The following is a 14261-nucleotide window of genomic DNA, read 5'->3' on the forward strand; positions in this document are numbered from 1 at the left end:
GGATGTGTAATGTCAGTGTGCATGAAGTACAGAGTACAGATGAACTGAAAGGAAAACTGGGTGTAAGGGGAGGCAGGGGTAACGTGCAAGAGTGGAGGCTGTGCTGGTACGGAATCGTGAGGCGGCGAGCTGGCAGAAACGTTAGCACGCCAGGTGAAATGCTTAGCGGTATTTCGTCTGCTGCTACATTCTGAGTTCAAATTCCACCGAGGTTGACTTTGCATTTCATCCTTTCGGGGTCGATAAATTAAGTACCAGTTATGAACTGGGGTCGATGTAATTGATTTAATACCTATGTCTGTCCTTGTTTGTTCCCTCTGTGTTTAGCCCCTTGTGGGTAATAGAGAAATTGGTATGGAATCGTGATGTGCATGGAAGATCATTGTTGCATGAAGAAGTGCAGTCTACACCAAGTTAGTGAATTCTGTGGAAGACAGAGAGACTGATGGACACTTGGAACAAAGTAATGAGGACTGATGTGGAACTGCTGTGTATCACAGAGAAGAGGACAACAACAAAAAAATAATAATAATGCATTGATTGGTGATGCGAAACTGCAGCACACTCAGTGAACCATGAGTAAACTTACTGAAATGATGGTAGTGACAGAAGGGAGTATTTCTACATGTATTCATGCACAAAATATGGGGATTTAGTGCACAGGTGATCTAAATGATTAGGTACGCTAGGTAAGTGCTGTAATAGATTATTAGGGCTCCGAGGTTATAGCCGAGATGGTAGTTATGGGGCCATTGCAGATATCCGATGCAGCAGATATATAATTGTTAAAGAGTATTTATATATCTATATATCTTTATATATTTATATATCTTTACTACACTCGCGGAGTGGTTGGCGTTAGGAAGGGCATCCAGCTGTAGAAACTCTGCCAGATCAGACTGGAGCCTGGTGCAGCCCCTGGCTTCCCAGACCCCGGTCGAACCGTCCAACCCGTGCTAGCGCGGAAAACGGACGTTAAACGATGATGATGATGATGATGATATGTGTGAAGGCATATGGCTCAGTGGTTAGAGCATCAGGCTCAGGCTCACGATCATGATGTAGTGAGTTCGATTCCTGGACAAGACTGTGTGTTGTGTTCTTGAGCAAGGCACTTTATTTCACATTGCCCCCGTTCACTCAGCTGTAGGAATGAGTTGCGACACCACTGGTGCCAAGCGGTATCGGCCCCTTTGCCTTTCCCTTGGATAAGATCAGTGGCATGGAGAGGAGAGGCTAGCATGCATGAGTGACTGCTGGTCTTCTACTAACAACCTTGCCAGGACTTGGTCCTCGGAGGGTAACTTTCTAAGTGCAATCCCATGGTCATTTATGACTGAAGGGAGTCTTTATGTTTGTATTAAAACAAAAACCAGAATTTATTGTATTATTTTAACTTTTTAGTTACAAATGTTTCATTACTACATGGAAAAACATTTTACAGACGTAGATGTTAATTTTTTTGCTCAATGCCAGCAATTTCAGGGAGGGGTAAGTTGATTACTTCAATCCCAGTGATTGACCAGCACCTATTTTATTGAGCCCCTTCCCCCAGAATTTGAACTTAGAATGTAAAGACAGACAGAATTCCATAAGCATTTTACCTGGCATGCTAACAATTCCATAAGCTTCTTGATGTAACATAGATTTTGATATCAATGATATCAAAATCTGTTCTGCTCAGAGCCTGAAGATTGCTTAGAGATACAAGGCATGTCATGAAAAAACCTACCCAGACTTGTGTCTTCAAAGCAAGAAACTGTCGGTAGCTCACATCTTTTATACCATTTACATTTAATGATATTTATCTCTCACATGACGGAGTACATTTTTTCTGTTGATCTTACCTTAATGGAACAGTAACACACAAACACACACACACACACTCTCTCTCTCTCTCTCTCTCTCTCTCTTCTGTAGTTTGTAGCCAATTCTCTACATACTTGTTTTACCATCTTCATCAACACTGCCATCACTGGCATCAATATTTCTCGGAGTACAAATGTATTTGCCAATACAAGTTCCTCAATATTTTGTTAGTTTTATTATAATTAAGAAAACACTGGGAATTAAATTGTGTTACTTTTAGTTGCTAAGCAAACCAGTTCTGTTATTCTTTGGTGAATTTGAGGAAAGCAAGCCATAGAAGAACAGATTCCATTTTTTTTTATTTTTTAGTTTTGGAAACAAAAGATGCTTCCAAGATAAGACATTGTTCTCTAAACAATAATTGGTGAACTAAGACAATTCGTTTACGCTGCATAGCATTATTCGTTGAATTAAATTAATATTGTGATATGTTAGATTCAGTCCTTTCACTTTTGACAATGTATTTTTTTATATATTTATTCACCACACACTTTTATTTTGCGAAATTGTCAGGTATACATAAAGTTGGCATTTCATATAATATCACCTCACACTTCTCTCACTTCCTCTCTCTCTCTCCTCTCTGTCTCTGTCCCTCTCTCTCAATATACATGCAGTTATATATAAAGATATCATCATCATCGTTTAACGTCCACTTTCCATGCTAGCATGGGTTGGACGGTTCAACTGGGGTCTGGGAAGCCAGGAGGCTGCACCAGGCCAGTCAGATCTGGCAGTGTTTCTACAGCTGGATGCCCTTCCTAACGCCAACCACTCCGTGAGTGTAGTGGGTGCTTTTTATGTGCCACCGACACAGGTGCCAGACGAGTCTGGCGAACGGCCACACTCGGATGGTGCTTTTCATGTGCCACCGACACAGGTGACATACGAGGCTGGCGAACGGCCACGCTCGGGTGGTGCTTTTTATGTGCCACCGACACAGGTGCCAGACGAGGCTGGCGAACGGCCACGCTCGGATGGTGTTTTTTACGTGCCACCAGCACGGAGGCCAGGCGATGCGGTAGTGGCTACGGCCACGTTCGAATGGTTTTCTTATGTTCCACCGGCACTGGTACCACAAAACTGCAAATTCCATTGATGTTCATCGATTTGATTATAAATATATATATGCACATAAATCAACGTGCATGTATATATGTAGACATATATGTATGTGTGTGTGTATGCATGCATTATATATTTATGTACATGTATATATGTCTCTCTCTCTCTTTCTCTATCAACACACACACACACACATATAATCCGTGTGCCAGCTGATGATGTAGGTATGTTGGATTGTTGGTATGGCTGTGTATATATTAAAAGGATGTGTTATAACACATCCTTTTGATATATATACACACACAGACACACACACACACATACACACACACATGTATATATATAAATATAAGAGAAAATGGTGTCATTGAGACCCAAAGGTGTCAGGTAATGCTGAATAAGTGCTATAGATAGACCATAGTTAAGTTCCAGGTTCGGTAATATTGCAAATAAAGGGCTCAAACATTGATTCTATGTTAGTGTGTGTATATAAGAATTTTGGGATTTACAACTTCAATACCCATACATATCTTGCATCTATTTTCTTTCATCCACCTCACTCTCTATTTGTATCACATCTAAAACTAACTATGACTTAATTTTTCCTCTCACACCATCTCCGACAAAGGGATATAATTAGTAAATATCCTAGAAACAGCTGTAAGACCTTCTATCTATAAATGTTCTAATATCTACACAGCCTTGGTTTTTTATCTTATTATGCAAAAAATTCTTATATATACATATATATATATATATATATATATATATATATATATATATATAATATATATATATATATAAATGAGTAAATATTTGAATGAATATTCATATAGATATTATTATTATCATTAGCAGTAAATATGTAAATAGTTAATAATATCAATAATAATGCTGGCCACTAATATTATTAGTGGTTTGGCAGGAGATACCAATAGGATAAGTACCAGACTTAAGAAGCAAGTCACGGGGTCAATTTGTTCAACTAAAACCCTTCGAGGCGGTGCTCCAGCATGGCTGCAGTCAAATTACTGAAGCAAGTAAAAGAATAAAATAATAATAGTTATCGCCATACTAATATGGCATTCTTATAAAAATAAGAATAAAGCTGTCCGCTTATTAGCTCCATGAGGCCATCGCCTTAAGTTAGCTATTTGATACACAAACTGTATCCATATAAACTGTATCAAATAGCTAACTTAAGGCGATGGCCTCATGGAGCTAATAAGCGGACAGCTTTATTCTTATTTTTATAAGAATGCCATATTAGTATGGCGATAACTATTATTTTCCGGGAACACTGCCGCTGTTCTCTTTTAGAGAGACTTAGTAATTTTAATATTTCTATTATTGAATAAAATAATATTTTCTTTAAAAAAAAAAAATCTTTGTTTTTTTTTTATTTTTTCATGTTAATTTTTGTTTGTTTTAGGTAAAATTCGCTGTACAAGAGAGTGGTTATGTGAGACAAAAGCGTGGTTTCAAACCACTTTCAAAGCTTATTCAACAAGAAGGAAGTGTACATGTTTATCCTCAGATGTCACCAAAATTAAGGACTGTTGATAAACGTTTAAACATGTTGCCTGAACCCACAGACCCCTTCTACCCAAAACAATGGTATTTGGTAAGTACCACTCTTATTCTTGCATACTCTAAATAATTTTTGGTTACCTGATTCTCACCATAGCTCTTTCTATGAGCCAGTGAGGGAACCTCTTCATGGGTGATTGCAGTCAAAGCTGCTGATGTCATATGTGAGGCACCCATGAACTCCCTGAAATCACATTCTGCTATCTTATTTCTTTATTGCCCACAAGGGGCTAAACATAGAGGGGACAAATGAGGACAGACAAAGGGTTTAAGTTGATTACCTCGACCCCAGTGCATAACTGGTACTTATTTAATCGACCCCCGAAAGGATGAAAGGCTAAGTCGACCTCAGCGGAATTTGAACTCAGAACATAGTGGCAGACGAAATACTTATTTCTTTACTACCCATAAGGGGCTAAACACAGGGGGGACAAACAAGGATAGACAAACGGATCCCAGTGTGTAACTGGTACTTATTTAATCGACCCCAAAAGGATGAAAGGCTAAGTCGACCTCAGCGGAATTTGAACTCAGAACGTAGCGGCAGACAAAATACTACTCAGCATTTTGCCCAGCGTGCTAATGTTTCTGCCAGCTCACTGCCTTCACATTCTGCTATCTTAACACATTAACTGCCACATGTATACCACCTGTGTTTCATTGCAAACTTCACACCACTGCCATGTTGCACCACTGGTCATACATTTTCATAATTGGAGAAAATATTTTATTCTGTATCTCTGACGTGGTTTTGAGGATATTTCAGTAACATGAGTGCTAAATATTAAAGTTTAATTAGACACAGGTGTGGTTATGTGGTAAGTAGCTTGCTTCCCAACCACATGGTTCCGGCTTCAGTCCCACTGCGTGGCACCTTGGGCAAGTGTCTTCTATTATAACCTCAGGCCGACCAAAGCCTTGTGAGTGGATTTGGTAGACGGAAACTGAAAGAATCCCGTTGTATATATATATATATATATATATATATATATATATATATACATATATATGTGTGTTTGTGTGTCTGTGTTTGTCCCCCTAGCATTGCTTGACAACCGATGCTGGTGTGCTTATGTCCCCGTTACTTAGCGGTTCGGCAAAAGAGACCGATAGAATAAGTACTGGGCTTACAAAAGAATAAGTCCCGGGGTCGAGTTGCTCGATTAAAGGCGGTGCTCCAGCATGGCCGCAGTCAAATGACTGAAACAAGTAAAAGAGTATACACAGGTGTGGTTGTGTGGTAAGAAGCTTGCTTCCCAGCCACATGGTTCCAGGTTCAGTCCCACTGCGTGGTACCTTGGGCAAGTGTCTTCTACTATAACCTCAGGCCAACGAATGCCTTGTGAGTAGATTTGGTAGACAGAAACTGAAAAGAAGCCCATCGTGTGTATATGTGTGTGTGTCTGTGTTTGTGTGTGTATTTTCCCTGCATATATTAAAATGATGGAATGGTCATTATCGGAAGGCTTTTGGACATAGGGCTATGCGATGAGGTCTCATCTGAGATTAATAAAAAAAAACTCATCACTGCCTTCGAATGTCATCATCATCATCATCATCATCATCATCATCACTTAGCGTCCGCTTTCCATGCTAGCATGGGTTGGACGGTTCAACTGGGGTCTGGGAAGCCGGAAGGCTGCAATGATACCAACCTTAGTATTTATTTTACCGAGTGTTTTTTTTTTGTTTTCTTATTCTCTATGGATAACAGAATGATGAAAAGTTGCCTGATCATCCAAGGTGGCTGGAATGGATGGGTGGGTGGGATTTTCCTTTGGGCCTGGTGCAGCCTTCTGGCTTCCCAGACCCCAGTTGAACCGTCCAACCCGTGCTAGCATGGAAAGCAGACGCTAAACGATGATGATGATGATGATGATGATGATATTCATTTCATCATCATCATCATCATCATTTAATGTCTGTTTTCCATGTTGGTATGGATTGGATGGTTTGAGAGAAGCTGGTTAGCTGCCCAAGCCCCGATTGTCTGTTTCGGCAAGGTTTCTACAGCTGGATGCCCTTTCTAATGCCAACCCACATTACAGAGTGTACTCAGTGCTTTTTAAGTGGCACTGGCAAGGATCTTCATAGGTGGAACTGGCACGGGTGTTTTATATGTGGCACCAGCATGGGTGCTTTTCCAGGTGGCACTGATATAGGTGCTTGTCTATATGGCACTTGCCCCTGCATTTTTCACTGCCAATACATCATCCTCTTCCACTTCACCCTCTTCTGCCAGTTCGCTCTCCCATCTGCCAGTCCATTATCTTCTAACAATTCACTGCTCTCAGACTCTTCACTTGTCTTTGACAGATCACCCCATTTTCTTCTTCATTTCTTTGCAATTTAAGTACGCCTTACTTCCCTGGGTGCCTTACTTCCCTGGGCATGGACAGGGAAGTTACTAACAATAACTCTGAGCACCTTTTCAAACTCCACCCATCTAACACCCGTGGGCATATTTACAAAGTCAGAAAACAGCACAGCTCCCATGACTTTCGGAAACATTTTTTCACGCTGAAGCATGGAACAAACTGCCGGCATCAGTTGTTAGTTGTCGGAGCACTGCATCCTTCAAAACTTCCATGCTTCCTGAGATTCGCCAACACTACACCTGATTTTCTCCCCTCCATACACACACAAACATGTATCTGACTCATACATTGTTCGCTTTCCAGACATTTGTACATTACTGCATATACTCTATACGCACTTTCTAACAAGTTGTGGTGCACCTGAGCACTGTATACAATAATTTCATTATTATTATATATTATTATTTGCCTGATATTCCAATTAATTTGTAATCCACTGCCCTACTAATAACCTTTCTACAATAGGTACAAGGCCTGAAATTTTGGGGAAAAGGGCTAGTCAATTTGATCGACCTCAGTATACAACTGGCACTTAATTTATTGACCCCAAAAGAATGAAAGGCAAAGTTGACTTCAGCGGAATTTGAACTCAGAACACAGCAACAGGTGAAATACCACTGCCCTTCTAATAACCTTTCTACTATAGGCACAAGGCCTGAGATTTAGGGGAAGGGGGCTAGTTGATTTGATCGACCACGCTACACAACTGGTACTTAATTTATTGACCCTGAAAGAATGAAAGGCAAAGTCACCTTAGTGGAATTTGAACTCAGAGTGTAGTGATGGGCGAAATACCACTGCCCTACTAATAACAAAAATATTTGTTTCAAATTTTGGCACAAGGCCAGCAGTTTTAAGAGTGCATTATGTCGTGCTTGAGAAGATGACCCATCAAGCTGAGCAAAATCACAGTCATGACAGATACTGGTGTCACGCAAATGGCACCCATGTCAGTGGCACGTAAAAACACTCATTACGCTCACAGAGTGGTTGGCGTTAGGAAGGGCATCCAGATGTAGAAACACTGCCAGATCAGACTGGAGCCTGGTGCAGCCTTCTGGCTTCCTAGACCCCAGTTGAACCATCCAACCCATGCTAACATGGAAAGCAGACGTTAAACGATGATGATGATAATGACACATGCATACAAACATACATATATACACACCACAAACTTCATTTTGGTATAACTCTCGCAAGATGCAACAATATATATATATATATATATATATATATATATATATATATATATATAAAATATGTACATATATATGTAGAGCAATAAGAAAATGGAGGGGATCAATAGGTGGTATTCATCAACTTTTAGACATTATATTATGTCTATTTATTTATTTACTAAAAGACAATTATAACAATATGCATACATGTATAACATATTATGCTTTACATATAAAAATATAAAGATACCAGTAATTACTAAAATATATAACATACAGGAATATAAATTGGGAAAATATCTTACAGCTGTTTCAACCAAGAGGTAAAAATACTTCATTGTACCTTTATCCCTCCAGTAGACTGAAGTTATTAGTAGATGAAATTGAGGTACTTGGGTGTTACTCTAGGCTTCATCAGAGATTTTAGAAAGTACATAAGGTTAAGTTATAGATATGAATACACACATGTATACATACAAAAGCACCCACTACACTCCCGGAGTGGTTGGCATTAGGAAGGACATCCAGCTGTAGAAACTCTGCCAGATCAAGATTGGAGCCTGGTGCAGCCATCTGGTTTGCCAGTCCTCAGTCAAATCGTCCGACCCATGCTAGCATGGAAAGCGGACATTAAACAACGATGATGATGATACATACTTTTACATATGCATATACATAAATATACATAAATACAAATACCTACTCTCAAATGTATGTGCACATGTGCATGTATATGCATACAAATGAATCAAATAAATATTATTATTATTATTGAGTGAGAGAGCAGTTCATGCCATCAAAGTGACACTGTGGTAAAATATACGAAGCCCAGTATACCCATCATGACTACCCGTCTGATAAGGGTACACCAGGCACATGCATCACAACCATACGTGCGTGACATGGTGATCTCATATCAAGATAAACAGCACATGACTATGCAGGTGGGGCCCAATTAGAATTTTCTTCTGGTCAAGTAGCCCATCCCGCCCAAAAGGTCCCTGAATAAGGGTTGTTTAAGGATGTTGAACAAAACACCCAATGTTTCCAGAGGTGAATTATTCAAACCCCAAAGAATCCCTCTCAACACATGGCTATGATGCTCCCCAATTACTTCCGCTCCAGATCAGAGATGCACATATCGTCAGCCACCAAGGGACATGCTCAACTGGTTAAGGTCAAACAACTGACAAGCAAATCTGTGGTATTGATCAGAATATTTGTTGTAGCCCATCTTTTATACCAAGACAAAACAATTATTATTATTATTATTATTATTATTATTATTATCATTATTATTATTATTATTATTATTATTATTATTATTATTATTATTATTATTATTAGATGCATCATATTATTCATATTAGATAAAATATAAACAGAGATATGAGAAAGTTATTAGAAGAGGAGTAATATTGTAATTTATAAAATCAATATATCTTAAGATTATTTTAGTTATGTAAGAATGAAACTGTATATACATGAGGAACACACATATATATACACACATACATACATACATACATACATATTCCTCTTTTTTTACCACTTCCGTCTTTTTAGTATGTGACCTCGTGAAGACTACCTGCAATTTTTTTTCCTCTGTCCTCCCGTCTCGGGATCTTTCTTTCTCCTATGTTTCCGACGAAGAGCTCCGCTCGAAACGTCATACCCTCCTTCTTCCATTTTCCTGAGCGCCTAATAATAATAATACTGTAATTGTTCCACGTGTTGTTTTTTCTGTTTTCCCGTTTGGATTAACCTACATACATATATATATATATATATATAATATATATATATACACACACACACACGTATATATTTCTGCACAAACATATCCATGGGTACATACATATTAGATATGTTTAGAAGGGAGGATTAATGCAGTAGTTCGTATCATTATAATTATGTGCAGATATACAAATATGCACATATATAGGCGCAGGCATAGCTCTGTGGTAAGAAGCTTGCATCCCAACCATATAGTTCTGGGTTCAATCCCACTGTGTCAAACTTGGACAAGTGTCTTCTATTATAGACTTGGGCTGACTAAACCCTTGCTCGTCATACATATACATATATATATGTATATATATATATTTATGTATGTGTGTGCCTTTGTGTCTGTGTTTGTTCTCTTCACTTTTGCTTGACAACCTATGTTGGTGTGTTTATGTCCTATAACTTAAGAGTTCAGCAAAAGAGACAGATAGAACAAGTACTAGGCTTACAAAGAATAAGTGCTGGGGTCGATTTGTTTGACTAAAGGCAGTGCTCCAGCATGGCCACAGTCAAATAAATGACTGACACGAGGAAAAGAGTAAAATATTATATGTATACCATATGTGTATCATAGGCACAGGAGCAGCTGTGTGGTAAGTAGCTTGCTTACCAACCATATGGTTCCGGGTTCAGTCCCATTGCTTGGTACTTTGGGTAAGTGTCTTCTACTATAGCCTCAGGCCGACCAAAGCCTTGTGAGTGGATTTGGTAGATGGAAACTGAAAGAAGCCTGCTGTATATGTATATATATGTGTGTGTGTTTGTGTGTCTGTGCTTGTCCCCCCCCCCACAACATCGCTTGACAACCAATGCTGGTGTGTTTACATCCCTGTAACTTAGCGGTTCAACAAAAGAGACAGATAGAATTCTTACAAAGAATAAGTCCTGACTAAAGGCGGTGCTCCAGCATGGCCACAGTCAAATAAATGACTGAGGCAAGGAAAAGAGTAGAAGAATATATGTATACACGTATTGACAAATTAAAGTTCTGGGCTGGCATGAGCGCTTGAGTTGATACGGCTGATCAACCAATGGAAACTCTTGAAGACAAGGCCTGAGCACAGCAGTATTCTAATGACTATAATAACTAGGAGAAAAAAAGTTGGAAGAATATGTTTATGAGATATAAATTGACCAACTGACAGACAAACAGACAAGGAAAGAAAGCGCTTCACATGTACGTGTACAAACATGCACATGTATTTCTTTGTCCATTCATTTCATATCTTCCATCTTCCATCTGTCCCATTAATCAAATATATATTTATGTAAATATATATATATATATATATATATATTATATAATATATTATATATATATACCTATGTATATATATTTAACTTTTTGTTTAATAATTACTGCTCTATTCCTTAAGTGTGCTTCTTCCTGATATATGTTTTAATGACTGTGTGTTTATATATATATACCGTTCAAGAATTCCTTATATATAAATGTATATTCATGTATATATATATATATATTTATATATACACATATATATATAGGACTTGTCCCAAACTTTGGCGTTGAGAGTTACACAAATACTAGAACTGGGTGCCACTGCATAGTGCCAAGGACTCCAAATTTTCCATCAAGATGTAGGATAAGATACTGTGATAGCCTGGGCTTCAGAGGCCCACAGCTCTTCAATATCCTCCCGAAGAACCTAAGAGACCTGCATGGGGTGGATGCAGATGTGTTTAAAATAAAACTGGATCTCTTTCTGTCAGGTGTCCCAGATGAACCAACTTCACGGCAGGAGGTGCAGATGAGGGCAGCTGCATCGAACTCTCTCATGCACCAAATGGCAATTGCTAAAAAGCATTCGTGAAGTAAAATCATGTAGCAACACTGAATGGCGGTGCCCCAGCTTGGCCACAGCTCGTGAGCTGAAACAAAATAAAAGATAAATACATATATATATATGCGTGTCTGTGTATATATACATATATATAGGTACAGGAGTAGCTGTGTGATAAGTATCTTGGTTACCAACCACAGGGTTCTGAGTTCAATCCCACTGTGTGGCACCTTGGGCAAGTGTCTTCTTCTATAGCCTCGGGCCGACCAAAGCCTTGTGAGTGGATTTGGTAGACAGAAACTCGAAGAAGCCTGTCGTATATATATATATGTGTGTGTGTGTGTGTGTGTGTGTATATATATATATATATGGTGGCACGTAAAAAGGACCATCCGAATCGTGGCCGAAGCCAGTGCCGCCTTGTACTGGCTTCCGTGTCGGTGGCACGTAAAAAGCACCATCCGAATCATGGCCGAAGCCAGTGCCGCCTTGTACTGGCTTCCGTGTCGGTGGCACGTAAAAAGCACCATCCGAATCGTGGCCGAAGCCAGTGCCGCCTTGTACTGGCTTCGGTGTCGGTGGCACGTAAAAAGCACCATCCGAATCGTGGCCGAAGCCAGTGCCGCCTTGTACTGGCTTCCGTGTCGGTGGCACGTAAAAAGGACCATCCGAATCGTGGCTGAAGCCAGTGCCGCCTTGTACTGGCTTCCGTGTCGGTGGCACGTAAAAAGGACCATCCGAATCGTGGCCGAAGCCAGTGCCGCCTTGTACTGGCTTCCGTGTCGGTGGCACGTAAAAAGCACCATCCGAATCGTGGCCGAAGCCAGTGCCGCCTTGTACTGGCTTCCGTGTCGGTGGCACGTAAAAAGCACCATCCGAATCGTGGCCGAAGCCAGTGCCGCCTTGTACTGGCTTCCGTGTCGGTGGCACGTAAAAAGCACCATCCGAAGCCAGTGCCGCCTTGTACTGGCTTCCGTGCAGGTGGCACGTAAAATGCACCATCCGAATCGTGGCTGAAGCCAGTGCCGCCTTGTACTGGCTTCCGTGTCGGTGGCACGTAAAAATGACCATCCGAATCGTGGATGAAGCCAGTGCCGCCTTGTACTGGCTTCCGTGTCGGTGGCACATAAAAAGCACCATCCGAATCGTGGCCGAAGCCAGTGCCGCCTTGTACTGGCTTCCGTGTCGGTGGCACGTAAAAAGGACCATCCGAATCGTGGATGAAGCCAGTGCCGCCTTGTACTGGCTTCCGTGTCGGTGGCACGTAAAAAGCACCATCCGAATCGTGGCCGAAGCCAGTGCCGCCTTGTACTGGCTTCCGTGTCGGTGGCACGTAAAAAGCACCATTCGAATCGTGGCCGAAGCCAGTGCCGCCTTGTACTGGCTTCCGTGTCGGTGGCACGTAAAAAGCACCATCCGAATCGTGCCGAAGCCAGTGCCGCCTGTGTCTGGCTTCCGTGCAGGTGGCACGTAAAATGCACCATCCGAATCGTGGCTGAAGCCAGTGGCCGCCTTGTACTGGCTTCCGTGTCGGTGGCACGTAAAAAGGACCATCCGAATCGTGCTGAAGCCAGTGCTGCCTTGTACTGGCTTCCGTGTCGGTGGCACGTAAAAAGCACCATCCGAATCGTTGCCAAAGCCAGTGCCGCCTTGTACTGGCTTCCGTGTCGGTGGCACGTAAAAAGCACCATCTGAATCGTGGCCGAAGCCAGTGCCGCCTTGTACTGGCTTCCGTGTCGGTGGCACGTAAAAAGCACCATCCGAATCGTGGCCGAAGCCAGTGCCGCCTTGTATTGGCTTCCGTGTCGGTGGCACGTAAAAAGGACCATCCGAATCGTGGCTGAAGCCAGTGCCGCCTTGTACTGGCTTCCGTGTCGGTGGCACGTAAAAAGCACCATCCGAATCGTGGCCGAAGCCAGTGCCGCCTTGTACTGGCTTCCGTGTCGGTGGCACGTAAAAAGCACCATCCGAATCGTGGCCGAAGCCAGTGCCAGCCTTGTACTGGCTTCCGTGTCGGTGGCACGTAAAAAGCACCATCCGAATCGTGGCCGAAGCCAGTGCCGCCTTGTACTGGCTTCCGTGTCGGTGGCACGTAAAAAGGACCATCCGAATCGTGGCTGAAGCCAGTGCCGGTTGCCTACTGGCTTCCGTGTCGGTGGCACGTAAAAAGAACCATCCGAATCGTGGCCGAAGCCAGTGCCGCTTGTACTGGCTTCCGTGTCGGTGGCACGTAAAAAGCACCATCCGAATCGTGGCCGAAGCCAGTGCCGCCTCGACTGGCTTCCGTGTCGGTGGCACATAAAAAGGACCATCCGAATCGTGGCCGAAGCCAGTGCCACCTCGACTGGCTTCCGTGTCGGTGGCACGTAAAAAGGACCATCCGAATCGTGGCCGAAGCCAGTGCCGCCTCGACTGGCTTCCGTGTCGGTGGCACGTAAAAAGCACCATCCGAATCGTGGCCGAAGCCAGTGCCGCCTTGTACTGGCTTCCGTGTCGGTGGCACGTAAAAAGCACCATCCGAATCGTGGCCGACGCCAGTGCCGCCTTGTACTGGCTTCCGTGTCGGTGGCACGTAAAAAGCACCATCCGAA

General features: G+C 41.9%; 1 protein-coding gene across 1 annotated transcript in view; it reads left to right on the forward strand.

Annotated features, from left to right (window-relative positions):
• Positions 1-365: 365 nt before the first annotated feature.
• Positions 366-14261, forward strand: part of LOC118767230 (neuroendocrine convertase 2-like) — a 48665-nt gene continuing 34769 nt past the window's right edge. Inside the window, exons 1-2 of the mRNA XM_036511501.1 lie at positions 366-413; positions 4367-4558. Of these exons, the coding sequence (XP_036367394.1) occupies positions 366-413; positions 4367-4558 (240 nt within the window). The remainder of the gene's footprint in view (positions 414-4366; positions 4559-14261) is intronic.

The sequence above is a fragment of the Octopus sinensis genome, linkage group LG20 (genome assembly GCF_006345805.1).
Source record: "Octopus sinensis linkage group LG20, ASM634580v1, whole genome shotgun sequence".
NCBI classification, from domain to species: domain Eukaryota; kingdom Metazoa; phylum Mollusca; class Cephalopoda; order Octopoda; family Octopodidae; genus Octopus; species Octopus sinensis.